The 27906-nt window shown below is 51.5% G+C and overlaps 11 protein-coding genes across 11 annotated transcripts; 7 read left to right on the plus strand and 4 right to left on the minus strand.

Moving 5' to 3' along the window:
* Positions 1–26: 26 nt before the first annotated feature.
* On the plus strand, positions 27–1812 carry K460DRAFT_275109 (polyamine transporter 4; the record flags this gene model as incomplete). The annotated part of the gene is made up of 5 exons (XM_040928010.1): positions 27–133; positions 206–874; positions 928–1083; positions 1135–1375; positions 1429–1812. The coding sequence occupies 5 exons, from the start codon at positions 27–29 to the stop codon at positions 1810–1812; spliced, it is 1557 nt and encodes a 518-aa protein (XP_040793647.1).
* A 203-nt stretch (positions 1813–2015) lies between these two features.
* K460DRAFT_401112 (uncharacterized protein) lies at positions 2016–3046 on the minus strand (the record flags this gene model as incomplete). The annotated part of the gene is made up of 4 exons (XM_040936390.1): positions 2016–2428; positions 2505–2605; positions 2668–2728; positions 2794–3046. 4 exons carry the CDS (start codon positions 3044–3046, stop codon positions 2016–2018), a joined length of 828 nt encoding a protein of 275 aa, XP_040793648.1.
* A 905-nt stretch (positions 3047–3951) lies between these two features.
* K460DRAFT_401113 (uncharacterized protein) lies at positions 3952–8170 on the minus strand (the record flags this gene model as incomplete). Its single annotated transcript, XM_040936391.1, has 3 exons — positions 3952–4703; positions 4773–5283; positions 6482–8170. 3 exons carry the CDS (start codon positions 8168–8170, stop codon positions 3952–3954), a joined length of 2952 nt encoding a protein of 983 aa, XP_040793649.1.
* A 766-nt stretch (positions 8171–8936) lies between these two features.
* On the plus strand, positions 8937–9386 carry K460DRAFT_274161 (RING/U-box; the record flags this gene model as incomplete). Its single annotated transcript, XM_040927939.1, has 3 exons — positions 8937–9038; positions 9088–9237; positions 9288–9386. The coding sequence occupies 3 exons, from the start codon at positions 8937–8939 to the stop codon at positions 9384–9386; spliced, it is 351 nt and encodes a 116-aa protein (XP_040793650.1).
* Positions 9387–9609: 223 nt separating this feature from the next.
* On the minus strand, positions 9610–10033 carry K460DRAFT_270008 (microsomal signal peptidase 12 kDa subunit; the record flags this gene model as incomplete). Its single annotated transcript, XM_040927617.1, has 3 exons — positions 9610–9807; positions 9861–9920; positions 9983–10033. The coding sequence occupies 3 exons, from the start codon at positions 10031–10033 to the stop codon at positions 9610–9612; spliced, it is 309 nt and encodes a 102-aa protein (XP_040793651.1).
* Positions 10034–10714: 681 nt separating this feature from the next.
* On the plus strand, positions 10715–13523 carry K460DRAFT_27482 (cora family metal ion transporter-like protein). Its single transcript, XM_040927986.1, has one exon. The coding sequence runs from the start codon at positions 11172–11174 to the stop codon at positions 13134–13136; it is 1965 nt and encodes a 654-aa protein (XP_040793652.1). The 5' UTR covers positions 10715–11171; the 3' UTR covers positions 13137–13523.
* Positions 13524–13822: 299 nt separating this feature from the next.
* On the plus strand, positions 13823–15347 carry K460DRAFT_27515 (uncharacterized protein). The gene is made up of 3 exons (XM_040928014.1): positions 13823–14300; positions 14380–14506; positions 14569–15347. The coding sequence occupies exons 1-3, from the start codon at positions 14226–14228 to the stop codon at positions 15087–15089; spliced, it is 723 nt and encodes a 240-aa protein (XP_040793653.1). The 5' UTR covers positions 13823–14225; the 3' UTR covers positions 15090–15347.
* Positions 15348–15604: 257 nt separating this feature from the next.
* On the minus strand, positions 15605–16528 carry K460DRAFT_401118 (BAR-domain-containing protein; the record flags this gene model as incomplete). The annotated part of the gene is made up of 3 exons (XM_040936392.1): positions 15605–16280; positions 16366–16462; positions 16516–16528. The coding sequence occupies 3 exons, from the start codon at positions 16526–16528 to the stop codon at positions 15605–15607; spliced, it is 786 nt and encodes a 261-aa protein (XP_040793654.1).
* A 263-nt stretch (positions 16529–16791) lies between these two features.
* On the plus strand, positions 16792–18284 carry K460DRAFT_328693 (tryptophanyl-tRNA synthetase). The gene is made up of 2 exons (XM_040930711.1): positions 16792–17248; positions 17308–18284. Exons 1-2 carry the CDS (start codon positions 16799–16801, stop codon positions 18028–18030), a joined length of 1173 nt encoding a protein of 390 aa, XP_040793655.1. The 5' UTR covers positions 16792–16798; the 3' UTR covers positions 18031–18284.
* A 5154-nt stretch (positions 18285–23438) lies between these two features.
* Positions 23439–25261, plus strand: K460DRAFT_373169 (uncharacterized protein; the record flags this gene model as incomplete). Its single annotated transcript, XM_040934562.1, has 3 exons — positions 23439–23883; positions 23934–24855; positions 24907–25261. The coding sequence occupies 3 exons, from the start codon at positions 23439–23441 to the stop codon at positions 25259–25261; spliced, it is 1722 nt and encodes a 573-aa protein (XP_040793656.1).
* A 1508-nt stretch (positions 25262–26769) lies between these two features.
* On the plus strand, positions 26770–27860 carry K460DRAFT_412706 (uncharacterized protein). The gene is made up of 2 exons (XM_040937557.1): positions 26770–27191; positions 27259–27860. Exons 1-2 carry the CDS (start codon positions 26877–26879, stop codon positions 27667–27669), a joined length of 726 nt encoding a protein of 241 aa, XP_040793657.1. The 5' UTR covers positions 26770–26876; the 3' UTR covers positions 27670–27860.
* Positions 27861–27906: the final 46 nt, after the last annotated feature.

Consider the following 27906-nt stretch of genomic DNA (forward strand, 5'->3'; position numbering starts at 1 on the left):
ACCCAAACTATGGCCAAGGAAAAGGAATGAACCAAGAGAAGACAGATCGCGTCGTCAAGGGCGACAAGGTCGAACTCCAAGATTCCGATGCTTGGGACAAGCTTGGATATAGCTTTCCTACTTGGCGGAAGTGGTGAGTCGAGCCCAATACCAGAGACTCGGAGAATCAATACGAGGCGTGAGGCTAACACGTTCGCTCCACCAGGCAAATCCTCATCGTAGTCTTCTTCATCCAAATTAGCATCAACACCAATGCATCCATGTACTCGCACGCAGTCAGCGCTGTCCACAAGAAGTACGACGTAAGCGAACAAGTAGCCCGCCTTCCGCAGATGGCGTTCCTCATCGCATACGCATTCGGCTGCGAACTGTGGGCTCCGTGGTCCGAGGAGTTTGGGCGATGGCCCATCCAGCAGCTCAGTCTGTTCCTAGTCAACATCTGGCAGATACCGTGCGGCCTAGCCAACAACTACGCTACATACGTTGTGTGCAGGACACTGGGTGGCCTGTCGACAGCGGGTGGGTCGGTCACACTCGGTGTTTTGGCAGATATGTGGGAGCCGGACGAGCAGGAGTTTGCCGTAGCGTTCCTTGTTCTGTCGTCCGTCGGGGGCTCGGTAGTTGGAGCCATCATTGGTGCGTTTGTTGAGGCACATCTTTCTCTGCCTTGGATCTTCTGGGTCCAGCTCATCATCGGTTGCTTCGTGCAGGCCGTTCACCTCCTCTGTAACCCGGAAACGCGATCGACTATTCTGCTTGATCGTGAGGCGAAGCGGAGGCGCAAGACTGGCGAGGATCCAAATATCTATGGACCGAATGAGATACGAGGCGGTCACAAGATAACCTTGAAGGAGATTGGGACTATCTTTTGGAGGTATGTGGATATGTGTTCTGGACTTATTCAGGACAAGACTGACACATCCACAGACCTTTTTACATGTTCTTCACTGAACCGATCGTCCTCTGGCTGTCTTTGCTTAGCGGCTTTAGCGATGCATTGATATTCACTTTCCTCGAATCCTTCAAGCCGGTCTACTCCCAGTGGGGATTCGGCACAGTTGGAATCGGTCTTGCATTCATACCGTGAGTGGTACTTGATCCTATCCAATAGATATAATACTAACGTTGTTCCAGCATATTGATCGGATACTTCCTAGCATACGCCTCGTACATGCCTTCAATCATCACCTTCCGACGCAAACGCCGACAGAACCCTGGCTCCGTAGCGCCAGAAGCTCGACTATGGTGGCTCCTCTTCCTTGCGCCACTGGAGACTGTGGGACTGTTTGGCTTTGCGTGGACATCGTTAGGGCCGAGCTATGGTATTCCCTGGATTGCGCCGATGATCTTCTCGACGTTGATCGCCATGGCAAACGTAAGTTTTCGTAGCGAGCAAGTGCTATCCCTCGAAACTGACGGACCCCTCAGTACGCCATCTATCAGTCTTCAATAGACTACCAAACTGCCGCGTACGGCCCGTACGCTGCATCCGCAACCGGTGGCAACGATCTCGCTCGTGACTTTATGGCCGGCGTAGCAGCCATGTACTCGACACCCCTCTACAAGAACATCCCAGGCCGACCTGTGCAATATGCATCCACCATCCTCGCTTGCCTTGCTTTCGTGGTCACCATTCCAATCTACATTGTGTACTGGAAAGGTCCAGACATCCGGGCCAAGTCGAATTTTGCGCAGAGCTTGGACAAGTCAAGACAAGAGAGGACGGAGAAGCGTAGGAAGAGTAGTCTTGCGGGCCTGGAAGCAGGGCCGCACGCTGAGAAGCAGAAGACAGAACATACGGAGCGGTTATAAGCGATGTGTCAGCCCTAAGTGAGATCGCCAGAGGGGGATACTAGGCTTTTTCTATACCAGTCGTGTACGATATCTGTAATGTCTTATAATAAAGAGACCTGGACGAGTAGAACTATATCGTTTTGCCATGGATCTTTATAGCTCACCAGAAAAGGACAGGCCAAGCCCCAAGTAAGTGTTTATTCCGCCTAGATGAAAAAGAATCAATACGATGTCCCCACCTTCCTCCCGTTCATGTACGTAGTGTGGTAGACCTTGAGATCCCAGTCACCCCAATTCTTTTCCTGGCTCGTAGACACCAACTCTACTTTGAGATTCGGCCTGTCTCTTCCCAGCTCCCGCATAGCTTTCATGAATTTGGTGTCCTGGTGCGGATCTGTAAGACGTAGGGTTTTGAGCTTAGGCACCCATTCCGGATGCTGCTGGAAGATTTCAAATAGTGTTGCTGTCATTCTCGATCCAGTCATCTCCACATAAGTCAGGGCAGGGCAGGACGCTAGGAGACGGAGAAGTGCTTCGCCGCTGAGACTGGTTGTGTCTGGTAAGTAAATCTTCCTCAACTTGGGACAGTGTTTTGCTAAGTTTATGACGGCGGTATCGGTCAGACCTTTGGCACCTGAGCGCATGGAATCAGTAGTTGTTCCTTTCGAGAGAAGAATGCGAGCATGGATAGTAAACAAGTGCTATCTGACCGTTATTGGCGTCGTAGCTAACATCACCGTACACGAATTTGAACTCTGTAAGATCTCTGCAAATCTTCGGTCTCATGGCCAGGATGTCCTCGATGTGTTGACTATTAGGGTAGCGGGTCAGTACAAGGCCATCAACCTAACACAGAGGGTGATGAGGACGTACTCGGTCAACTTGAAGGAAGAGCGAAATTCCAATTTCTTAGTCGCTATACCGACTAGCTTGTCTAAAGGTTGAGGTCTAAAGTCAATGTATGGTCTCACATGCAATTCGTACACGCACATTACTTACTGAATTTGCCATCCCAATCATATCGAGAATCTCTGAAAGATGCATCCTTTACACCTCTTCCTGCAGGCGGCAGCAGACGCATAACTTTTGCAACCTTTGGCTTCGGGGCTGGTATCGGTATAGCGGGGGCGGGTTGTGGGGCATTGTATGCAACTGCTTCAGCTTGGGCTTCGGCTTTAGAAACCTTCTTGAAGTACGCGTCAACACCCTTTGTTGCAGTGCTGTTCTGCTTTGCGGTGCGAATGGGCGGCATACTTTCTGAGTACACGCTCTGGTACGGCGCGTCAAAGAGTGTCGCGTTAGTTATGAGATTTGCGGAGAGTTTTGGAATGTAGGCGGCGCGCGTCCTTGTTATAAAATGGGCTGGCCCGTATCACATTCTTAGCGTGATGAGGCTTGCCTTACATTTGATTACCCCTGGCAGCGGGTTGTCAGTTACGACGGAAGTGACCGGAGATAAAAAGAGTCACGGACGAATCACGTTATATACCAAGCCCGTTTGTAGCTAATATCATTCGATCTTCCCCCTCTGAGCCCCTATTAATTCCTTGCATCGTCGTCTACGACCAGGGATTGAAAAAGCAATATACTTCATCTGCTGAAACTCTATTGCTCTTGCGACGTGTTTTGTTTTACCAAAGGACGGATCGAAGCGGAACATCAGCAGGTCCTTAAATCTCCACACTCGGCTTCCCCGCGGCACTAGTGGTGAAAGGGCTGAATATCGAATCGCGTTAGACTAAAGATACATCAATAGCGCACCCAGGATTTAGTGTGAAAGCCCCAGAAAACTATCGAGGATACTGTTAGTACTCAATAATGACTAGCCTACTCAAGTCGGATGTCTCACATCATATATCGGCCCGCTTCCGTGTATTCCACCGAAACATAGTAGCCGTCAGACATTCGTGTCAGAGGAAGGAAATGTATCAAGTCAACGATACGGTGGTAGTAGGTAAGATACTTTTAGGGAAGACTGAACAGCTAGATTCACCAGGAAATACCTGTTGCCCTCGAAAATTTCATAGCTCACTGTACTATGGAGGTTCTGTCTATATCCCCTTATGCCATGCTTTACGGAGCGTTAAATTAGCCTTAACTCTAGACCACGTAGATGAACTGCGACACTCGCATCCGGCACACCTCACACCGCAACGCCTAGATGTCGGCAACGAAGTGGAAGCCGCCCCATCTATCGCGGAACAGCATGCCTGGGTTGCCGTTGGGACCTTTGCTGATACGCCTCTCTAGCGTCCAGTCACCCTCCTTGCTATTCTGATACTGCTCGATGGGTCCCAACTCCCGGTCTTCGGAATCAACACCATCGACCGCATACCCAGCCTGGTGAGCCTTGATGTACCCACTAAACCGGCTGTAGCCCGTGATGCTGCCGGTGCTATCACGAACTGGAAGTGGCTGCGACGGGTCAAGAGGAAAGCGCGCTGCAAGAGGTGAATCAATGGAGTAGCTGCGAGGTGTGCCGTGGCCAGATGGAAAGCCGAGCCGCGCTTCGATGGAGCTGGCTTGACTACGAGGCGTTGAACACGTGGCTGTGCTTGCACTGACTCGGTTCCCCATAGAAAGACACATACGAGTACCTTCCTGCATAAATGCCAATGTCTCTTCACTGAGGCTATCTGGACGAGGAGGGCGTGACGGCGGCGTACCGACTGGCTTCGTGAAAGGCACTGTAGCTGGGCGCACTGAGATGGGTGCGCTTGACAGCTGGGCGATGAGAGTAGGGCGTGAGATGGAGATGCTTCGACCCTGTGAGTTGATGATGGATGAACGCGAGTCGCGTATGGAGGGTCGGTATGCCTTAGGTGCTGGAGGCTCGACTGGGATTTGTGGAACGGGCGGAGCTGGTGGAGAATGCGTGGCCGAGCTGGTGTTGCGGAAGAAACGCGAGCCTGGATAGCGTTGGTATGGAATTCACTACGCGTGCATGGCCAGAAAAAGACAGGAAGCGGACAACGTACTCCTACTCCTCAGCGTCCCGAAGCTAGGGCGTGGCTTGAGCTTGGGTGCGTCTGCACTGCCAACGACGCTCGCGCGCTCAGGTGTCTCGAAGAAGTCCTGCGGAGTCGGTGGGAACGGGAGCGGCTTCTCGAGTTCAGCCTCTGGCGAGGTAGCATCTCCAGGTAGACTAGGCGAGACTAGAGTGAACGGCGAAGCGTTTGGTGGCGGAGTGGGCAGGGACTTGTCTAGCTTGCCATTCTTGTACAGAGCGAAGAGGGATGCTACAGAGCTTAGCTTGCAGCCCACCAGCATATGGTAGGTAATGACTTTACATTTCTTTCTCAGACTGCGGCCTTGGATGCCAGCGTCAAAGTCTGCATCAGAGCCAAACTCGGCGTTGGCAGCCTTCTCGTCTTGACTAGGGCCATCTCTGAAGAAGCGCGAGGCTGCTGTGGGGTCAGAGTCGGGGTTCAAGAAGCGCACGTTAGGGACGTAAAGTGCGAAGGAGCGAGGTGGTATTTCTGGAACAGACTGCAAATGCAAGAAATCAGTGCTTACCTTTTGTCTTGAGGCTCTTCATCCTCGATAGCTGTGGCGATGGGCAATTGATAATAGCGCGGCTGCAGTTGAGTTATGCGGGCGGGTACTTGTGGGATAGGGCCTCGTTAGTGCGCATTATATCCAGAGGGGAAGGCGCGTCGCGTCACACTAGGACCATCTTCTCCAGTGGCGGGCGCCCAATTGCTAACGGTGAAGTGAAGTGAAAGTAGGCTGGGGCAAACACTCGCAGCGAGAAACACTGCCATCGGTAACATGCCGGCCGAACCATTTAGTACCAATGATCAGAAAGTGAGAGCAGTTCACATGCCTGGAGCGCCCTGTGAAGTCGTTGGTGAAGTCGTGTTCAAAGAGTCAGTCACTATTTTGGTCATGACGTCGAGCTATGGGCGGAAACTCACAAAAGTGAACACGCAATGCCGGATCAAATCACCAAATACAGTGAAACGAGCTCAAAGAGTCGCGCTCAAGGCTCTGGTCTCGTCTTGTACTAGTGCGCAGAGGCCACACGATCTGTCTGTGGTTGTAAAGGGTCATCGAGCTGTACACCATCACCATCACCATTTTGAGTTTGGAAAGCCGAATTTGGACATGAAAACTCGATGTACTTCCAAGAGGAAGCACACCAGAGCCGAGCATCATGCCCTTATATTTTTTTTCTTTCTTGATTTTTATCTGTGATGTTGTCGCAGTGTTGAGAGTAGTCGTGCCTGGATCCAGAATGTGGATGGCAGAGTGGTCGAGGGGGAGCTCGCTTCCCAAAGCCAGCCGAAACGTCCCCAGAAACATGTCAAAAGGGTTCCAATTGAACCAAACCATAGTCCCAGAACCGGATGCTTTCCAGCCCTCGGAATATCATGCAGCCGTCCATGAACAATGCCAAACAAGATGGTTCCACTGAACCGGAAACCTAAGCAGACGATCCCAACGATGCCACGCTACATCTTCCCACGACCAAATGACATACCAGTCATTGTTGGTCGTCTATACGCCGAGAAACGCCATGAAATATAGGAAATGACAGAATGCCATGAAACATGACTACATAGAAAAACTAAAAAGCCATATAAACAAACGAAGGTGATGGAGTGATATGGAACACGGAAAGCAAGGCCCAGTCGCAAGCTATGCAGGATATCGCAAACGTGAACAAACGCCATGACTACCGGACACTGGGCGTATCTTTAAGATTAAGCAAGCGCTTCAAGTCCTGCTCTAACGCCATCGTATCGGAAGGAGTAGAAGTTTTCAACGGCGGAGGGGGGCCGGTAGAAGGGGGTGTAGAAGTAGATTGTTGCCTTGGCTTTGCCGATACAGAAGCAGGGACAAAAGACATCATCGAAGTGGAAGGCTTCGGCGCAGGAACAGAAGGGCCATTGCTAGTCGCTTTTCCGGGCCTAGGGCTAGAGCCATTGGGTTTGGCTCTCACTGGATAAGAATCGGGACGAGGTTGGAAGGGTTGTTTACCGGGCGTTCTCCTGCGGTTATTTGGGCTCTGTTGGTAAGGCTGAACGAACGGTGCTGATCCACGACGCGGTCCCATGGAGCCTTCGTTGCTGCCTCCTGGCTGACTGCGAGTAAAAGTGTTGGGATCTACCACTGTAGGCGGCTGAACAGAGGAAAATCCTTGGAACAAGCCCTGTGCCACCACAGGAGAATCGGCAGTAATCTCGGTGCGAAGGCCGGAATTACGCTTCGGAGTATCGCCCTTGGCTGCTTTGAACAACGGAGAAAGGTTCCGATTACCGTAAAAGAAGTCAGCAGGCTCTTGGGCTGCTGGTGCTGGAGTGGAGGGCCCTGAAACACTTCGGACGGTAGTAGGCCGGCCACTGTGGAAGGGGGACGGTGTCAAATTGCGAGATTGAGGATCCGAAGGAGCCTGTCCTTCCGGCCTTGGCGGAGTACCAACGGCCGGGTTCTTCTGCGACATGGAAAGCCTCTTGAAGAGATCCTGCATCACGTCGTTTCCATTGTTGGCTTGGGGGGAATCGATGCCTTGCGGAGCTGGGGGAGGTTCTGTGACAGAACGATGAGCCACTGGCGATGCTACCGACGGAGGAGACAAGGGAGCATTATTGCTTGCGCCATCGAGTTCGATGGGGAAAACACCATGGGAAGAGTTGAACGAATCCTGCTTATAGTGCTGAGGCCTCACAGGGAATGATGGTTTGGCGAAGTTGGCAGAAGCTGGACTACCATGGACATTCTTCGCCCTCTCTGCTTTGTCGGCTTTGAATAGCATGTCGAGCGGCGAGTCTTGATGGCGCGAGGGAACGGAAATGGGAGCGCGAGAAGGGGATGGGGAAGGACTCGGAGAACCCGCAGAGTCTGAACTGTCCTCCGGGGGTGGGGTCAACGGGCCTGCCCGGGTCTTGGCTGGCACAGATCTGGACAAAAACTTGGGAATAGGAAGGGCTGATGGTGCAGGAGAGGCATGGAAGGTAGGGCCAGCATATGCGCCATGAATTTTGAGCGGTGTTGCAGAGGAATTGTTCGAAGCAGCGTCCGTGTCGGTCAGGGAGGCCTGGGCGCGATTTGGCGACGATACACGGTCGCTTTGGGGGCGGGACTGTGTGTGCTTCTTTGGGTTGCGTGGTCCTGTAGATATCTGAGCCTCCTCGCTGGAGAAGCCGGCGGTTGGCGCAAAGGCGGGGTCGACATTTGTTGGCAATTGATTCGGGGCCCCGGCTGCCGCATTGAGCTGGGTACGGCCATTGTACGCGCGATTCCCTCTGGGCTTTCGATGTGATTGTCTTCCGTTGGTGGTGGTGTTGTTCTGCAGCGGTTGGGTTGCGCTTTGCGGGTGCTGGGGATTGCCCCGGGGCGGTCGCGGAGACGCTGTGGTTTGAGTTGTCGACATGTAAGGCGCAGTTACTGGGGAGGTGTGATGCGACTAGGGTTATCTGGATAGTGGTCGGCGAGCGATCTTGTTTCGGGCTGTGGAGGTGGGTTGGGTGGATCGGAAGGGCGCGTCTGTGTCTGTCTGGGTTTGAGAAAGCGGAATTGTGGGGGAGCGAGAAGTTGAAGTGTTCATATCCAGATTCGAAGGGTAGAGATAGGCACAGGCCGGCGGGTAATATGGGACGAGTGATGGACGAGGAGTGTTGTGAGAGAGAGTTGGGCGCATGAACGGTGACTGAGGTGGCTAGCCGGGCTGTGAGACCCAAACAAGGCTGAACCCAGCCTGGGCGCACTGACGATTGCGGCGTAGGGCTGAGCGGCGGGCGAAGCATGATTGAGTGAAGGCACGACAGTGGGCGTTATGGATTGTCTATTAGATTATCGCTGCAAGACCAAACAAAATGTGATGTGGGATTTAGTTGGTATTTCCACCTTTTCTGGGGGGAAGATGGACATTCCCCTTCACCAGTTGTCCCAAGATTTGGGCAGGCACGAGGCTTGGCATGGGTGATCCGCTTGTTGCTGTTGCTGGCGCCTTGCACGTTGACAGAACAAACACCGCCGCACTACTTGACCTAACCGCCGCCACTCTTATACCGTATCTGGAGCTGCACCGCGTCTTTCCGAACATCTGACGTTACTCGGACACGACCTGCAACCGCCGTCCGCCTCAGCCAGCAGCTTGAACCAGCTCCCCGCAACCCCACTAGCTATACACCACCATCATGGCGGACGTCGACATGGCTGATGCTCCGCCGGCAAAGACCAAGACGGCCAAGGCCAGTGCCACGGCCGACGGCGAAAAGAAGCGCTTCGAGGTCAAAAAGGTAGGCAGGGCAAGAGGCTGTATCAAAGTTCAAGGCTAACGCGACAAAGTGGAATGCTGTAGCTCTCTGGGCGTGGGACATTGTCGTCGACAACTGCGCCATCTGCCGTAACCACATCATGGACCTCTGCATCGAGTGCCAGGCAAATCAAGCGTCCGCCACGAGCGAAGAGTGCACTGTCGCCTGGGGCATCTGCAATGTACCTTTTGCACTCTCAAACTCATCAACGACCAAGCTAACGTGTCGCAGCACGCATTCCACTTCCACTGCATCTCCCGATGGCTCAAGACGCGACAGGTCTGCCCGCTCGACAACCGAGACTGGGAGTTCCAGAAATACGGTCGATAAACGCCTCCAAGGAATAGCACAAAGACATGATTTCTGCAGGGACGCATTTGGGTCTTGGTTTCATTCGGACGTCTGGCGTCAGTGGGGGCTTTACAAATAGGTCACGATAGCATGAAGCAATAGCATAGATGCTCTTCATCGTCACAAGGCTTTGCCATTATCTCCCGGTTATCTCAGGAGCCCAGAGTGGCTGTGCAATTGCCTACCCTCTTTCTCACGTAGTCTAACCCACCTTCTGCCCGTCCACGTCGATGCTGAACCCTGATGTCGCGTTGTGCGGCGGTAACCAGCCCTCGGGGTTCTTGTTGTAGAATGGCCACGGTGGTACGACGACGAGAAAGGTGAGCGCGGTGCCGGCGAGGCCAACGTAGAGCGACAGTCGGATATCTTGCGTCATGAAGCCAACGAGGAAGGCGATGATCTGCAGTGGTGAGCTTCACCATGTTGTCAAGGGAAGAGAGTGTGGAAGCGTACGCCAGCTGCGCCGAGTAGGACTGTAGTGAGCAGCTCAGCAAGGCGTTGTCCCTCGAAGTCCTGTACGCATGCATAAGTGACATGTACTTGAGTATAAAAGCAACCAGGCTACTACTACGTACAATCTGGCCCTCGACGGCGTCGCGCACTTGCTCGAGTAGCTGATCTGCCATTGTGGCCGTCGGCGTGGTAAATATTTGGCAGGCTTCGAGCTGCGTTTGTTTGGTGTGTTGTTGGCGGCTAGCTGGTGTGGTCGGTCTTTGGAGGATGGTCGATGTGGCTTGTTCAATGTTGATGCACACACATGCGATGTTGGACGACAGGGGGGTCTGGAGCCGCAGCCAAGCCCTGGAGCAGAAGCTAACGTTGACACACGCCAACCACAATGTGTGGCCCATTTCTCCAGTGGAAACTTGGTTCAACTTAGGCCGCGGAAACAACGGCAAGTCGTTCAGCTGTCTCAACCGAGTCCCATAGTAGCGACGTTCTGGAATGCGACTATTTGCAGGCGTGCATCATCAACTCTGCCTCTCAGCCCAATCAGCTTGCCACGCGAGGGTCCGTGAAGGGCAAGAAAAGCTTGTGCCGACCCACCGACCTACTTAACCTTTGCTCCCCCCCCATTCATTGCTCCTCACACATCGTCCACCTGGACTCTGCAAATTTGCACCATCTACAAACTGTTCCCTACTGTACGCACAACAATCTGCCGACGATAGCGGCACCAGCGACTCCCCACCACCGAGCGGTTTCACGGATCCTGACAAAGGAGAAGAACCCGAATTACAACCCGTAGACTTCGACATCCACCGCCTGCACTCGATCGAATCAGGGGTTCCCGTTTCCAGCTCCAACCCCTCTTCACTCCACTGTCGCCACGGCGTCTTGTTATAGACAAACCATCAAGTTGGCGGGCCTCTACCTTCACAAGTTCTCCTCGATCCGTCCCCTTCTCGGCCCAAAGGCGTGGGTCTACGGAGGCGACTACCAGAAGCCCCCATAACTGGGCTTTAACGGCATTCAACAACACTCGCTACTGTAATTGTCTTTTCACAAAAACCCTTCCTATTCCCGTATTGGGTGTGGAAGTCTGGCTACCGGACACTTCTTCCCAACGGCGGAGTGTAGGGGAGGACCCTACGCGAAGCCTATCGTCAAGTTGAGCGCGCCTTAGAGGTGGGCGCTCACAAGCGACTCACCCGGACCCGTGGCCCTTGCGCTGCAAGAGGTCGCTCCACAAACCAAGAAGCTGGCTTAATCAAGGAACAAGAAAAGAACGGAGTCCCACTCATCGCCACCTGAGTCGACAAAATGACTGACACTCCGCGATCCGAGAAGTCCCAGACGAGGTTCAGCACCCCGGTGTCTGACCTCGATGACCACCGCCACCAGCCTGCGTCCCTCCCACGAGTAGACCATGGCTCCCCTGTTCGATCTCGTCGACCCACCTTTGCGAGCATCCAAGAACGCCCACAACCACATCTCCTTCACCAGGTCAACGAAGCACTCGAGGGAATCACTCGCCGCGACTTCGAGAGCGCTGTGGTGGATGATGACCAGCTCCTGTCCCCCGAGGCCTACGCCCGACGTCCCTCGTTGGCCCACAGTCCACATGCTCGTCGAGACACCTTCAGGCGCCCCCGCGATCCGGCAGTCGAACGCCTGTCTAAAAGCAGAGCTTCATCCACCAGTTCACGGTCGGTCTCTCCTCCCAATTCAGTTGACGCCTTTGCTGGCCCCAGGCGCCGTGATCGAGCAAACACCCTACAGAGTCAACCAGGCTCGGAACTCAACCTGAGTCTGCATAGGACGCATTCTCGAGCTACTGCACGGCGCCCGACTATCAGCGACGAGCGACCCGAAGAGCTGCATAACATCGAGGTTGCATCCGCACACAGTTCTGCGGAAGAGGATGTATGCTTCCCTGTGTCTGAGGACCCTGGAAAGACCACCAGGTTCGACTACGAGGAACTCGAGGAATTCGTTGCAGAGGCCCAAGCAAAGACCCCAATCGGTCAGCCTCTGCGCCACAAGACCAGTGTAGCTTCACATCTTTCTACAAAGCCCAAGGTCTTCGCAGACCTTCGCCCAAAGTCGAGCAATTCGACCACGCCCAAGATGGAGGCTGACATAACAAAGGAAGATGTTGATCCAGCCATCCAGGAAAAGCTCGCGGAGGAAGGGCTGGCGCATATGTTCAGTGACAGCAAGACGGTAGCGGATGTCCAGTTGAATCGATGGACGTTTTTCTCGTCCGAGCTGGACGATACGATCCACGCTGCGGAGCTCGGTGGTCTTCTGATGCCCGGTGAACGCTTCCGCGACCTTTTTGAGACCCCACCAGATGGTGGCGTCTGGTGGCTGGACATGGTTAACCCTACCGAAGAGGAGGTATTCGCCATCTCAAAGGCCTTTGGTGTGCATCCCCTTACACGGGAGGATATCTGCATTCAGGAGCCGCGCGAGAAGGTGGAGCTCTTCCATCAGTATTATTTCGTATCGTTCCGTTCCTTTTACCAGGCCGACAAGGATTCCGAGGATTATCTGGAGCCTGTCAACTTTTATGCGGTCGTGTTCAAGGAGGGCCTCCTTACCTTCACTTTCTGCGAGAGTCCACACACGCTCAACGTTCGCAAGCGCATCAGCCGTCTCCGCGACTATATCAATCTCAACGCCGACTGGATCTGTTACGCCCTCATCGACGACATTGTCGACAGCTTCGCGCCTGTCATCCGCGGTATCGAAGACGAAGCCGAAGCGATTGAAGACCAAGTCTTCACCGCACGTATCGAAGACTCGCGCGCCATCCTGCGCGCCATTGGCGAGTGTCGTAAGCGCGTCATGCAATTGCTGCGGCTCCTCGGTGGCAAAGCCGACGTTATCAAGGGCTTTGCCAAGCGTTGCAATGAATCTTACAGCGTTGCACCGCGGGGCGATGTAGGCTTGTATCTTAGCGATATCCAGGATCACGTCGTTACCATGATGTCCAACTTGGCCCATTTCGAGAAGATGTTGAGCCGAGCCCATTCCAACTATCTTGCGCAGATTTCGGTCGACCAGGTCATCCAGGGGAACTCGAGCAACGACACGCTTCAGAAGGTCACTGTCATTGCCACCATTCTCGTTCCACTGAACTTGATTTGTGGTTTGTTCGGCATGAACGTGCGCGTTCCAGGCCAGGATGGCAGTCTTGCGTGGTTCTTTGGTATCCTGGGGACCATCTGCCTCTTCGTTGCATGCTGCTTGGGCATTGCGAGGAAGATGCGTTTCATTTGACTCGTTGGACTTTTCGTTTGCTGATCTGCTGTCTTTATAGATTCTATTTCTTTTATTTGTTTACCATGTTTCAATTTTGGTCAGAGTTGTTTTAGAGGAAGCGTCGAGTTACTGGGAGCGTTTTCCCTAGATGTTGGTATCTGTACATGCAGCAAGGCGAAGGAGGACTACTGTCCTACTTGCACATAATTTTGTTTATCGGTATATGATGATAGAAGAAAAGTTGTTGTTATTCTAGACGTTTGCTACATGTTTCCAATTAGTAAAGCGCCAACTCATGGTCCTTGAAACTTTAATTATGTTACATCACGACGTTGAGCATCATCGCCACTGTGCCCTTTACAAACTCTGTCATTTTGAAGATTAAAGTTCGCCATTCTCGTCTAGTTAAGTACCGATGCTCATGTGAGGCTGACGCATTAGTGCGCCATGACAACACATGATGCCCGGCGGATCACCTGAGTAATGACCGACTCAGCTGCTCTAGGTCAAACACGTACAGATGGTGATGAAGAGTATACCCTAGGCGATCATGTCTTAGACGGCACAGGAACAACGAAGCAGCCCTGGAGGCCATGTCCCGTAACGTTCCTAGGTTCCGAGTTCGGATTCGGAAGGTGCAGTGAAGATAGCGTGCTTTCCTTTGTCCGTGACAGCTGAGCCCGCCGCTTCCAAACTTCTAGGCAACATTCCCGAGTCAACGATATGTGCTGAGGGCGACAATAATGGGTGGGCTACTAGAGCAAAAGCGAGGGTGAAGCCTGCTCGGTCGCCCATGGCTGTCTGCAGGGTCAGAAGGGGTGAATTGGGTTACTTCCGAATGACCGAGCTAGACAACTGTAAACCCGGCGAGCGCGGTCATGCAGGGTTCGCCTCAACGTGCGCCCAACCCTTAAAACACTCACGTCTCACTCACCCACGCTCTCTCTCTCTCTCGCGTACAAGTTCACACTCTCTCTCCCAGACATACACTCTCTACTACACACCAGTTCAACTCTACCGACCGCCCACGCTGCTCTACTCTCCCCCCGCCCTCCACCACCACGGCGACTCAAGGCTTAAACCGGAATTTCGGAACGAGCAGGCAAAATGGCGGAAGCAGCGCAGCGCGTGCTTATGAATGAGTTCAAGCAGCTGAGCAAAGAGAAATGGACCAACATCGAGGCAAGTCTTTCATGCCTCGTCTCCTGGAGCCGCTCATGGAGTGGCGACCGCATACAGGACCCAGCTAACCGCCCTCCAGCTCGTCAACGATAACGTATTCGAGTGGAGCGTCGCGCTCATCGTCCTGAATGAGGAATCCATGTACTACGGCGGTTATTTCAAAGCGAGGATGACCTTCCCTCGCAACTATCCCCATAGTCCACCAGGTATGTCACAGTCCAAAACCAGGCGTCAATGGTCCCGCCATACACATTAATCACTTCAGAAGTCAAGGGTGTATGGTCTAATACCATGACAGACTTCAAGTTCATCCGCCCACTATACCACCCCAACATCTACCCAGACGGCCGCCTATGCATCTCCATCCTGCACCCGCCGGGCGATGACGAAATGTCCGGCGAGACAGCTGCGGAACGCTGGTCCCCCGTACAGCGCGTTGAGACGGTCCTGATTTCTATCCTCTCCCTGCTCGACGACGCCGAAGTGTCGTCTCCTGCCAACGTCGATGCGAGCGTCATGCTGCGTAACGAGCGCTTAGAGTATATGGAGATAGTGAAGAAGGATCTAGAGTTCTCAAAGGCGGATATCCCTGCTGGCTTCGTCATGCCCACACACGAGACGGCGTGGCGGAAGAAGAAGGAAGATGACGGCGACTTTGACATGAGCTGGGAAGATAGTGATGTCGAGAGCTTTGGGGGTAGCGAGAGCGATCTTGATGATGAGGATATGGATTCGGACTCTGAGGGTGTCGATGATGACGCAGAAGACGAGGATGAGGACGACAAGTGAGCGCTACTACTCATTCTGTGCACAACCACACACTACCTAGGCAGTGGTGGTGGTGCGCATGACCCGCTCCCCCTTCCTGTCTGTTCATTAGCGAATTCCCCTCGGTTCTTTCATATCTTCATCATCAGCGAGGCGTTTGGTTCAGGCCGTGTGGTCATGATTACGACGGCGGCATTAGCATGGGTTCGGAGTTCATTATGGGATCATCATCATCATCACGTTTCAATCATCACTCTACCCACTTCGCACGTCTTGGCGCATGGCATATCTCTCTATATATACACGTCACTTGCGTCTTTCGGACGTGAACTTTCAACTCAATGCATACATACTATATCATGAATCTCTCCGCTAGTGCACGAGCATGACAGACACTCTAGGTTCCCTCCCCACCAATCTTCTGTCTCTCGAAAGATTCAATGCCGCAGATATTGATATCTTGAACGCCCCCCCAAAATTACAATCACCTCAAAATTTCGAAACCCCTTAACCTCCCCAGCTCGGTTTCTTTGACATTAAACAGTACCCGCAATACTCAGATCTCGAATCTCCTGTAGCACTTCCTCCACCCGCGCATCCAGCTCGCCCTGCGCATACTGGTCCCGCGTATTCGCGTCGAGATATTGCTGCACCTGCGCCATGCGCGAGTAGGCTTCTGCGCAAAAACGCAATTGGATCTTGACCAGCGCCTCGAAACTCGGGTCCAGATACGGCACTCTAAGATCAATGAGTTGGGGCAGTTCCGTCGTGAGCGTCTCGTTCAGTTGATCATAAGCGGCTTTGGCGAGCTGCTCATCCTTCTCGGCTCGGGGAAGCTTGGTGACGTCCTTGTCGGGCTTGTCTGTGAGTTTCTTGACTTGTGCGCGCATGCGGTCGTAGTCCATCTGCTTGTGCTCGCGCTTGGTGATGCACGAGTTGATATCAGGGAAGTAACTGCAAAAACGCTGTATTGGGTCGAGGACTGTCGTCCGGTAAGGTCCGTCCAGGGCTTTTATTGTTTCGGCGTCCAGGTCTGTGACGGCTTGCTTGTAGGAGCGCGAGACGCCGTCCTTTGTGCCGGCGTCGCCGTAGAAGGCGTCAATCGTTTCGGCGATGCGCATTTGGGACGCTGTCATGGCGCGCAGCGAGTCGAGGTAGCCTTTTGCTTCTTTTTGGAGCTTGTTGGCGGCGGTTTCCATGGTACGGTAGCGGCTGGATGTGTGTGAGCATAGTGTAGTTGGGGGAAGTATGCCATGTGGGTTGTGCAGTGCGTGATAGCGGGGTGAGGGGAGCGTACCGCTGCTCAGTCTCAAAGTCGCGGTCATTTGTGCGCTCGACCTGTCCTGTCTTCATGAGGACCTGCGTCGTCGCGCGGTTGACGCCTTTCTTGAAGCCTACGAGCCATTAGTCTCCGTCGTTCCCGGGTAGCGTTTGGGCAGCATCTTACCGGTCCACGACATGGCTGCGGTCTTTGTAGCGTGTCGTTTTGCAGTGTAGAGGTTCGTAAAGCCTTTCTGCGGCTATTAGTGTGGTAGGAGGTGTCTCGTCGTGAAGTATGTGGAGTGGAGAATAATTCGGGGTCGTCAATGAAGCGGGTGTTTCTGTTCCTGGACTGCGGGCGGCCAGTCCAGTGGTGGTTGGCGGGCGGCAGTGCCACAATGACGAAGCGCCCCGTGGCTGAGCTCGACCGATGCTCCGAACGTGAATGCTTATGCTTTTCTCCGACTTCAATGTTTTCTCTCCGGACGCTGCATCGAGCAGCCCCTTCTTCCTTGCGCATTAGTTCTAGTTGTTTGCGGAACTATTCAGTTGCATTGCCGCCCAGAGAGCAGCCTGGGAAGAAGCAGGTGATATTCTCGGGCATTCAACCCACCGGCGTACCACACCTAGGGAATTACCTTGGGGCCCTTCGACAATGGGTCAAGCTACAGGATGAGGCGTCGCCAGACACTACACTGCTGTTCTCTATCGTGGACCTACATGCGATCACCATAAAGCAAAACCCAACTCAATTGGCATTATGGCGGAAAGAGATGCTAGCTAGTCTGCTGGCAGTGGGCTTAGATCCGAAGAGGTGTATAATCTTTGCGCAAAGTAGCGTGAAGCAGCATGCCGAATTGATGTGGATATTGAGCTGTGGTGCTAGCATGGGATATCTAGGACGCATGACACAGTGGAAGGTATGCGCACATGAACTTTGCTCTCATTTGGCTGATTGGAGACGCTGATGGCATAGCAGAGCAAACTCTCCCTTCCCTCCAATGCCTCACCCCTCGACCCTTCTCCCTCAAACAAAGACGCACTCAAGCTCGGCCTCTTTTCCTATCCCGTTCTCCAAGCAGCGGACGTGCTTTTGTACAACACCACCCACGTCCCTGTTGGTGAAGACCAAGCGCAGCACCTTGAATTCTCACGCGAGCTCGCCATCGGCTTCAACCACCTCTATACCCCAAAGTCGTCATCAGACCCCCTCTTGACTATCCCGCAAACGCTGCTGAGCCCCGCCAAACGAGTCATGAGTCTGACCGACCCGGCCAAGAAGATGAGCAAGAGTGATCCGAAGCCGAAGAGTCGGATACTGATCACGGACTCAGGGGAGGAGATTCACAACAAGTTGAAGACCGCCTTGACAGACTCGATTGAGGGTGTGAGCTACGACCGAGAAATGCGGCCTGGTGTGTCGAATCTTGTGGATCTCATGTTCCATTTCAATCAGTCGGTAGCTGCGTCACCAGAGGAGCTAGCGAATGATATGAGAGATCTGAGTATGCGGGCGCTGAAAGAGAGAGTTGCGGATACTGTCGATGATGGGATCAAGGATATTAGGGAAAGGTACGAGGAGTTGATGGGCGGGAATCATAAGGAGCTTGTGGGATACGCGGAAGATGGGGCGAGTAGGGCGGAAGAGATTGCTGAAGAGACAATGAAAAGGGTGAGAGGTGCAATAGGGATCGGTTGGTGAGTATACGTATGACCAATTAGCCGTTTTTGTATGAGAAAGTAGTGTATTATGAGACATGTAAGAGTATAAGGAGTACGTGTACAAAAGTAAGAGACATGGTCTGGGAGATATGAACAATACTCTTCGATCAACTCGTGGCCAGTGTTACGCCATGAGCCACGTATAAGACATAGTGAGAGTCAGCTGGTATCGAGTCGCGCATGCTGATTATATTAACGTAGGATTCATCCATAAGTATAACCCGTTATCGCCATCGGTCAACCTTGACCCTTTCAATAAGCTACAACATCAGAATCTCGCAGAAAACCAAACAAGCAAGCAACCTCACCCAAGCGATTACATTCGAAAACGAGTCACCTCATCTTCTATACCAACCACCTAAACAACGACATCCTCCTTGAACCTTCCAGTCAACATGCCCGCCAATGCCCCTATAGATCCCAAACCCATTACCGACAAGGAGATGTTGTACTGTCCAGGATACGAAAACAAAGGATGCAAGAGCTCTGAGACTGCCGGTATCATGGTAGTAGGTTCCAACAAATGTGGTTGCGGTATTGAATGGGATAAGATAGTTCGGTGTACTAGGTGCAAGAAGTTAAATCTCAAAGGAGCTGCGGTTTGCCACGGGGCCTTTGCTGGCGAACAGGAATCTGCTGACTGTGTTGAACCTGGAAAGAAAAGGGTTTATGTGCGTTCGAAACGAGACCTTGGGGAGAATCGATTCATCGTGGGCAGAGTTCCTAGGTTCATAGATGCGCGCGGGCGGGGTGGGGAATCGGAAAACGAGCGTGGAGGTTGATAGGGAGCTTGAGGAGTTCGAGGAGGTGTATGAGGGTGCCGGGGAGAAGAAGGCTGTGGGTAGATTATTTGTAATGATACCGATAATCGATGTACGGGTTTTATTCATCGCGAGATCACTGAAGATATTCCCCAACCTAATGTTCTTGACAAATCTTCTCAGGTCTATTTACTTTGAGCTGTACATTTTTGTTGCCCGTGGAAATTCTTTGGGATAGGTTCGAAAATGTGCTCGCTCCTTACTGTGGGTTCTATACTTCTTCTTCCAAGTACAAATAATGGCCACGTCCCCGTTATTAGTATCAATCATATGGGAGTTCCACATATACAAATATCTTTTTAGTCATTGTTACCGTGTATACAAGTCTAAGCACCATCAATGCACAAACACACGGGCCGTAGGCGCATCTTAACGCTACTTCTCTCGCCGCACACTCTTTTACCGGCAAGTTTGTCTGACTGTTATTCCAAGTTCCAGAGATGTGACTCAATCAAGGGATGAATCAACACGCGAACAGTAATCTTTTAAGACTCATAGCAAAGTATATAAGAAATATACAGCTTCTTTTCTTCTCCTTCTACTATTAGTATCCGACATTCACTTCAATACTCCGTCCTCCACAAAAATCGTATCAATATGGCCGATATGGCCGAAACCCCAGAACAGGTCATCCTGCCGTCTAACACAAGCCTAGGAATCCCTCTTCAAATGATACAACCAGACTTCGAAGCCGATGGATCACGAGTTGAAAGGGAATATCACAAAGAAAATGTATGATGTATTAAAACGTTGTTAACCCAACCTGCTTACTCATTGCTTAGTATTGGCGTTGCAGACGCCATGGACTTGACATGCCAATGACAACAGAGTACTGCTCTTCCATTGATTATCCAGCTTTGCTGCCACTCGGGCGGTGCTACAACAATCCCGAACAAGCAATTGTTTACACCGATCTTCAGTTATGTAGCGAGTGCGTCAGAAAAGATTATAAACGGCCCAAGTTCCGGCTCCTGGGATGTCCTGAAGGATACCCCTTAAAATGCCTGCGCTGTAGTGTTGTCCTGGTCGATAAACCAATCACACACATGCTCTGTTTACGAGTTTTGCCTGGGAGTGGTCGGCGATGCGGCAACATAAATCAGGTCACCAACAAAACATGCGTAAACCCGAAATGTAACCGCCAATTTCCAAACAACGCGACACCACCGAGTATGCACTTCCCAAGCGCCACAATCTTGTTAACTAAGAGAAGTTTATCAACGGCCTGGGTTTGTAGGCGCTGTTGGTCGCAAAATCCGCCTGGCCCGCCGGGCTCGCTGAGCCCGCTTCCTTGTCAAACACAAGATTGTGCTGGGGAATTCGAAAAACATGGCGTGACGCCTTTTACAACATCTTAAATGGCTGCAGTAAAACCCCTCATTGTGTAACTGCTCTATGGATGACTTGACGCTACTCTGCGTACGAGCACCAGTGAGCCATTACTGGCTTGAAGCATTCCCTTTTTTCAAGATTGATAGCGTGCTTAAGAAATTGAATATTGCGAACTTGGGTTAGTTTATGAATTAGGTAGTAATTCTCATAAATAATAGGAAAGTTTGATGAAGCCTTGGGCCCAACCCGATACATGTGCAGTACGAATTGAAAAATATTAGTCATACCCCCTCGTAAGTCCTACCTAGAGTCTATGAGGCAATCCGGTTCAGGATCTTCGATTCTGCATCTTTGTTTTCCACAAAACACTACTCCTGATCCAGTCATGTGTCGAGTAATGAAGCATGTATTTAGAAAGGCAGTGAAAATATAAAGATGATCGATGACTGAAACTGTTTTGGAACGAAGGAACTTATGAACGAGACCCATCTTGGTTGCTTGCCAGTGGGGAAATCATATATTAGTGAAAGGCGGTCAAAACTTTTAAGAAAGGATGTGATGCAGTTGGTGTCCCTCACTACTGATGCCAGCCACTCACCAATAACGGGCTCCCAAGATTTACCGTTACGCAATCCTATTCCCTGACCGTATTTTACAGTGTGCTTCCCCATGAAGTTACTGGGTGAATTAGTTCAACCCGAGGGACTTGAAGTTAGTAGTACAGGCCCCAGCCGTACCAACACACCCCGGCGGCCGACCTAAGAATAGACTAAGTCCCGCTTTACCTTGGCTGTGTTCTATTGGCCTGAAGAAAAGAGTAGCAACACTATGGGCATAGCGGAATATTCATGTAGGCAAAGTCCACGCCACTAACTTACGCCCTGTCACAATGCATCGAGCGCTGGGGCACGATGAACACCAGAGCGTAGATCGTTTTGACACGCCGGGAACCGTAAAAGCCAACTAGAAGGGATCAAAGCGACAACTTGAGGCTGAGGAGAGAGATACGTGTGGATAGATGTGCTTTCGCGAAGTACTGCGGAAATAGTGAGCAGGCAAAGGTCCCAGGTGCGACACCGACAGCGAGGTACTGGGTAGTTGGATACATTGGTGGCACCAACCCACGGTGTCAGTTGAGCATATATTCTTCTTGAAGGTATTTTCAAACAACCGCGATGCTACTATACGCCTCGAGCGTCGGGTAATATGAGTTTCATTGGTGGTGTCCGCCAATCAGCAACCATGTCAGCGAGGCGTTACCCTCAACGCTGGAGGCGGGTCAGAGAGTTGTGCTTGACAGGGAAAGGATCTCTGTTTCATGGAATCGCGGAATTTGCCTTGCGCCCGTGTGTGGCGTTGGTAAAGCTATGTGGCATGTTGTCAGAAAGGACGGCGAGTCAGCTTGAGCACAATGCGTCCCGTCTCAATCCTAAGGTGGTAAGTATATGGCAGCATTGTATAATTCCAATGAGATGCAGTTGAAATGCAGCTCGGAGAGAGAAAGAGAGAGGACGTTGAACGAGGGAAGAGGGAAGGTCGGCTATAATCTTGACATATCGCGACTGCCTAGCGCCGCAATGCAACAATTATAGGACAGGCGCTTACAATCGTTCATGCAGGATCGCCTGCATTTTATGCGCATAGTCTGCTGTTTAAAGATGTGCGTTAATTCGGCATGCTAAGTGCATCGCTTTCTAATTGTGACTGAGTTATGAAGATATGCACAAGTTGTGGTGCAGGTGTTGTTGAAGAACCGAAATAGCCTAGACATGGGGAGCGTCCAATGTAACTTCAGCAAACGGGGAACCAGACAAATACGCCATGGCCACTTCTTCCCTAGTAGTTGTATTCGATTAACCGAGACAACCAGAACTCGTGGTATGAAGCTTGCAGAGACACGAACGCCTGTGCCATCTCAAGTTGTTCGGCGAGGTTGGGTTGTCGTCGAGATTGTGAAGAATGTAGTCGAAATTAGTGAGAGGAGTGCATCGAGACGTAGTGACTGGGGGAAAGAGCGACTCTTCACCATTCCTGCTGTCTGAGATCACCGTAGAGGTAAATACACCCTGGCTGTTGAGCTTTAGTTGAGGAGTAACGAAAGGGGGCGTTATGTGGCCACGAAGAGGCTACTTCGGCGTTGCTCATGAACATGACCACCAAGAGTCCTAAACTGATAAGAGTTGTGCCGGGCAGGGCTTCATGTCACTCTGCAGACTGGCAATGAGCCTATGACCTCCACAATGACGATCAAAATACCAACAGAAATCAAGGACTGAGCGGATCTCGGACCCGATACACAGGCGTTTAATGACGAGAGCATGCAATCTGGCGATCAAAGCGGATCATGAGTTGGTGGTCCCCGGGTGGATGCCGGAGTCAGGAGGTGACCCTGAGTCTTGACCGCATGAGGATGGTGATCCCTGTATGTAGGCGATCTGGTAGCGAAGCGCCTTGCTATTTTTAGGTCAAGATCCATTGCTCCTCCGTAACATTGTGCTGGCTTCCACGATCCGGCCTCTAAGGTTCATTGAAGCACCAAATATCACCGTCTCTGATACTTATGACGGCCCATGGATCAGGCCTTTGGTTTAACCCACTGCGACTAACCGGCCTTCGTAGGCGCCAGACCATGTTTGGGGCTGGCGCACACGCGAAATGCTGACTTTGGCAGTGAATAGCCCCCGACTTCCAGCCTTACCCTGGCTTTGATCCAATTGCAATGCGCCGCCTCCTGTCAGACTTTCACCAGCATCAATCCTATGAGCGATCTTAGAACCGAAGCCGATTTCTCGTTTCCTCTTTACATAAGCGGGGAAGCCTAATATGGGCATGGGGATTAATTCGGGGACCTAATCGGCAACTGGCTCAATTCCTTCGGCGTAAGCTCTGCAGGATGGCCAACACGGCGGAGCATCACCTGTTTATACTGCGCGATCCCAAACGTTTCAGAAATTGCATCGACAGTACACGAGTCTCATTGTGTCCTCCGTTCAATCACAGCCTTCTCTATTCTTGGGCAACTTGCAAATGGTCTTACTGGTGCCCTTCCCCACGTCCTTTCTAGACAGAATACAATATACACCAACGAGTGACTCTATCATCTGCCATACAAGTCAGATAATTCTCAGCCACTTGGAGAATAAGACCACTCTGGCTCAGCTTCGTTTTCTTGCACTACAGATTCGGATACCACCTTGTACCAGAACTACCACGTAATCTCCTTTCGCATCCCACAATGGACACAGATAGGAGACTTACGAAGGCTTTGGGTGCAGCCAACGATGCTCTCCAGCACCTATCCATGTCACCTGACTCTGGATGTATAGACTGCACACACATCGACAGATTGCTCGGTCGTGTGGTAGACCTACCGACCGAGAGTAACCAGAGGAACAGTAGGAGGAACCTACTGGTGATACGACAATGGATGATCACAGAAGGACCAGGCGTGGTGTTATTGGAGGTTCTTGGACAGCTCTACTGGCGGTTAGGCGAGCTTAACAGCAAGCAGTTTGAGAAGCTCAAATCAGCTCTTCGACAACAACAGCCATACCTTTCACTTATCCAGGATACTGGTGCAGCCACGCTGGTGATTCAAAGGATTCGACACATTCAAAGGTTAAAGGCAGATGCGTGTCAGGATTTCTTATACGAGCTGTCCGATCTCACAGGCATGAACGGTAAGCCTCTGCAACCACGAACTAGTACAGAATGTTAACTCAGCTATTAGACTTGCCGATGGCAGAGATGGACGCCCTACGATCGAGCTCGAGCACGCCCTCCACCCCTCAATCAGGTCACTCGTTCGACAGCAGCTCATCGCAGGAGTCTAGCTTCGTGAGCCTTATCAAGTATGTTCCGTCGAGCACAACGTGCGAAAGCGATATGGAGCAGACCCTCACCGACTTCTACATCAACGGTATTTGTCCGGGTCGCACAGTTGCGACGCAGTCAAATACTTATATCTCGATGTTACATATAGCAAATACCTGTTTGAGCACAAAATGCGCGCTTCTAAGCCTTGCAGCATCGTACATCTGCGAGTACCGCTCTGAACAAAAAGAGGCCTATCACCGAGCGGAACTGTACTACTCCACCCAAGCACTCAAAGCTCTGGCGACGCAAATCAGTAGTGGAGAGGATTACGATGGTGCACTTGCGACTAGCATGCTACTGATGCATCACGGTGCGATAAATCAAGATGATTCACCCTTGTGCTGGTCATGCCACGCCAACATCTTCGACACCATACCGTCTGACTCCATCGATCACCATTCTGACCCAGCTCTGTTCATCCATACTCAGTTAATCCTCGCTCGTACGGCACAAACGGCATACAAGCTACAAAATACCCAAATACATTCGCCCGATACCAAGAACTGGTACGAGGATACGCCGCCAGCTGAAGCGCAGAAAGTCTGCGGTTCTATTGGCCTTTCGCCTCAACTCTTGTCTTTGATTTCGTCCATTACATCTCTGGCGATAGACAACGGTCCCAACAAAATCATTCATGGGCAAAGTTGCGAGACACAGCTTCAACACTTGAGGCAGTGGACAGTTGAGCTGCAAGGTCCTGAGCAAGAAGTTCTCCTCGCCACGGCTGAAGCTTTCCGTCTTGCAGCTCTCATCTACCTACGCTGCCGACTCTTTGGGTAAGTCCAATATGATACTTAGTACTGAACTCTCACTCAAAAACTTTTCAGTTTTACACGCTTCCATCCCTCGATCCTCGAGCTCTCTGAAGCTCTCCACATCGTCCTCCTATCCTTACCAGTTAAAGGTGCCCTCTACACCGCCATCTACCCCGTCTGGCCGCTCTTCATCGCCGCCGTGACTACTAGTTCAGATAAGCGCGACTGCCTCTACCAACGTGTCGACCCCATTCGCGAAGGCGACAAGAATACCCTCCCAGCTGTACTAAACCGAATTTCTGGGATGAGAATATGGCTTGCTAATCAGGACTCCGCTTGCCAGAGGCGCAACGGTTGGTGGGATGAAATGCTGAATCCTAGCAGCAGCACGACGGCACTGGGATCAAATTTGTTGTGCCTGGGTTGAGCAAGTCGCACGCATCCAGCTTCAAGATTTGCAACTATACATTCGGCATTCGACCGATAATAAGACTGCGGATTTGACGCTCGCGAAGATTATCCAGACCAGTGTGGCCGACCGACCGGCTACAGTCATTATACATATCAGCTTCCTCCACTATATTACCCTCTTTCTTATCCTACCCCCCATTTATCTTGTATTTAGCGTTACATACTTGTCTCCTCGGTTTCTTTGAGGTGTTGGCGGTCGCTCGGACTTCCACATTATTCCTCGTTCAGAATACTTTATTCCCAGTAATACGGCTTGAGTAAGTTCAGTTAGGTGTGTTACTAGTATCCTTTAGCTTCATCATACAAGTGTGTTGTTCTATTATCGTGATCAACCTTTTTTTCTGTTTATTGTGTACTATGGTGGATCAAATCTAGCCGTGTCCCCTGCTTGTAGCCTCAATGTATCCATAAGCAATTTGACACGCGTAAATGTGCTCATTACTTGTTCAGACAGTGCATCTAACACGGCCACATTTCCTGCAAAACGGCTAGGCCAAGAATTTTGAACGCCGGAATAACCTCACTCTCGTGTCAAGGCATCAGGACCCACAACACTTGTCAGTTTGGCGTAAGGCGCAAGGCGTAAGGCTTCGAAGATATTCTCTGACAACCGAAAATCTTCGCCCTCAAGTTGCCTCCACAGATTGATGATAGCCCAACAGGTAATACTGAAGCGTATGCGCGCTTTCAGTCTCTGTTTCTCACATTCTTGACATGACCACTGGCACATGCGTGCAGTGAAGTAGGTGAAAAAAGTTTACCTATCGCATTACCAAAGCTAACCTGCATAAAATCGAGGTATACTAGTTGCGACCCATTGATGTAAAAAGAGTTAGGCAGCTGAGTGACGTTTTTCAATTAAAAGGATGGCTATGAGGCGGAATCCTCATTGGAAATTCACATTATCGCCAGCGCAACCGGCGTGACACAATTGGACCACAACTTCGTTTCAGGACACAGCGTTGTACTCCAGTCCGCGCTAAGGAACTCCGGTCCGCGCTGTTGCTTCGCCAACGTCACAACAAGATACCTAAAACGGCCCTTTAAGCGAACAACATGATTGACTTGGTGTGACCTGTGTCATGGCTGCTATTGCTTCTTCCTTCGACAAATAATTCTTTCCCTGAGTAAATTATTTGTGAGTAGAGATTGCACAAAGTAGGCGACATCATGTTTGCGATGATTGGGAGCATTGATAGATTTGGTGTTAATCTTGGAGATGAAATTCGATGTCGACTGGCCCTGTGAACACACGTTCCAAAATCTCGAGTTTGAGCCTTGAATCTGCCTCGTGCAACAAAGGCTATCCCAGAAACCCACCCGGCGCTTTACCGCGGTTCCAGAGCTCAGAAGTGTGGTGGGGGTTTACAGGACGAGGGGGCGCAGCGCATCCTGTGGACTTGGCAAAGCGTCGACCTTTGGCCTGCCACGACGCTACTGTGATGCGTACTATATAGTTGCTCCCATACTTCTCTCACAGAATTTCACTTTCGGTACAAGCCGACTTCAACCACCCACCACAACTCTTTACATTCCACTCAAGCGACAACTACCACAAATTGCCGTTCACCATGCCACGCCTTCCTACTATCCGCCTCCCTACCATCCTCAACAGCGTTGCGTTGACCTTATCTCTTACGCTAATCGCCCTCTCCACTGCTATCTTCTATCTTACGGGCCATGGCATGCAGCTGATGGACAACGCATATCCACCAGGCAGATATACATGGTATCGGGGCCCAAGCTGGGATATGGATTCAAAGCACACGGTTCTTCTTCAATATGACTCCGCAAACGAAGGCATGATTCTTGCGGCAGGCGTTGTGAGTTGCTTGGCCGGGCTGGTTGGAATGGGTGGCGCGGTGGCCATTTTCCTTACTCAAGAGGTGAGCTTTTGTTCTCTAATCCCTCTAACACGATCTGGAGGATAGTCCTCTAACAGGCGCACCATAGAAGTCTAAAGCCACCTCCCAAAAGCTCATCCTCTCCCTCCGCATCCTCCCAGGAGCCTTGACCTTTATCATTACCTTCATCGCACTCATCTTCACCACTGTTATATTCTTCAACAACAACAATGGTAACTGCTTCTGGGAGGATGGATACAACCCAAAGACCACATTCACCTGCACACGGGAGCAGGCAGCTTGCAATATCGGAACATACTTTCAAAACTCACCTTGGTGGGCTCTTCAGGGCGCGTGTGGCCAGACACAGACCGGACGGCACTTGGTAGCACCGCTTTTCGTGGCGAGCGTGTTGATGTTTGGCTTAGGTGTTGCGACCTTTGTGATGGGTAAAAAGGGACAGAACGAGTATGTTGAGAGTCCTGATGAGAGAGTCGAGAGGCTGCAGAGGGGTGAGTAGCAAGTGGTAGCTAGGAGGGAAAACAACGGATCTGAAAGTGTTCGGTGACATGGAACATTAGCGATCTGCGATAGTGGAGGGAGATGGAAATGTAGTGGTTCGGTTGTATTCGGTGTTGTTGGAAACGTGCTGAGTTATGTATGGAAGGCTGAACTTGTATGATTTACGATTATATAGCATTAATGTACGCTTTGTTTTTGATTGTTTCCCACACATATTTATGCGGATCAGTGCGGT

Source organism: Cucurbitaria berberidis, assembly GCF_010015615.1.
Source record: "Cucurbitaria berberidis CBS 394.84 unplaced genomic scaffold K460scaffold_1, whole genome shotgun sequence".
In the NCBI taxonomy this organism is placed as follows: Eukaryota; Fungi; Ascomycota; class Dothideomycetes; order Pleosporales; family Cucurbitariaceae; genus Cucurbitaria; species Cucurbitaria berberidis.

Bases quoted from the DNA above. Each gene is read 5' to 3' on its own strand.
- K460DRAFT_27515 (XM_040928014.1), top strand. From the start codon at position 14,226: ATGGCGGAAGCAGCGCAGCGCGTGCTTATGAATGAGTTCAAGCAGCTG. The intron at 14,301-14,379 runs GCAAGTCTTTCA...ACCGCCCTCCAG, and splicing joins AGAAATGGACCAACATCGAG to CTCGTCAACGATAACGTATT. The intron at 14,507-14,568 runs GTATGTCACAGT...TCACTTCAGAAG, and splicing joins CTATCCCCATAGTCCACCAG to TCAAGGGTGTATGGTCTAAT.
- K460DRAFT_328693 (XM_040930711.1), top strand. From the start codon at position 16,799: ATGTTTTCTCTCCGGACGCTGCATCGAGCAGCCCCTTCTTCCTTGCGC. The intron at 17,249-17,307 runs GTATGCGCACAT...ATGGCATAGCAG, and splicing joins GACGCATGACACAGTGGAAG to AGCAAACTCTCCCTTCCCTC.
- K460DRAFT_412706 (XM_040937557.1), top strand. From the start codon at position 26,877: ATGCCACGCCTTCCTACTATCCGCCTCCCTACCATCCTCAACAGCGTT. The intron at 27,192-27,258 runs GTGAGCTTTTGT...GGCGCACCATAG, and splicing joins CCATTTTCCTTACTCAAGAG to AAGTCTAAAGCCACCTCCCA.
- K460DRAFT_27482 (XM_040927986.1), top strand. From the start codon at position 11,172: ATGACTGACACTCCGCGATCCGAGAAGTCCCAGACGAGGTTCAGCACC.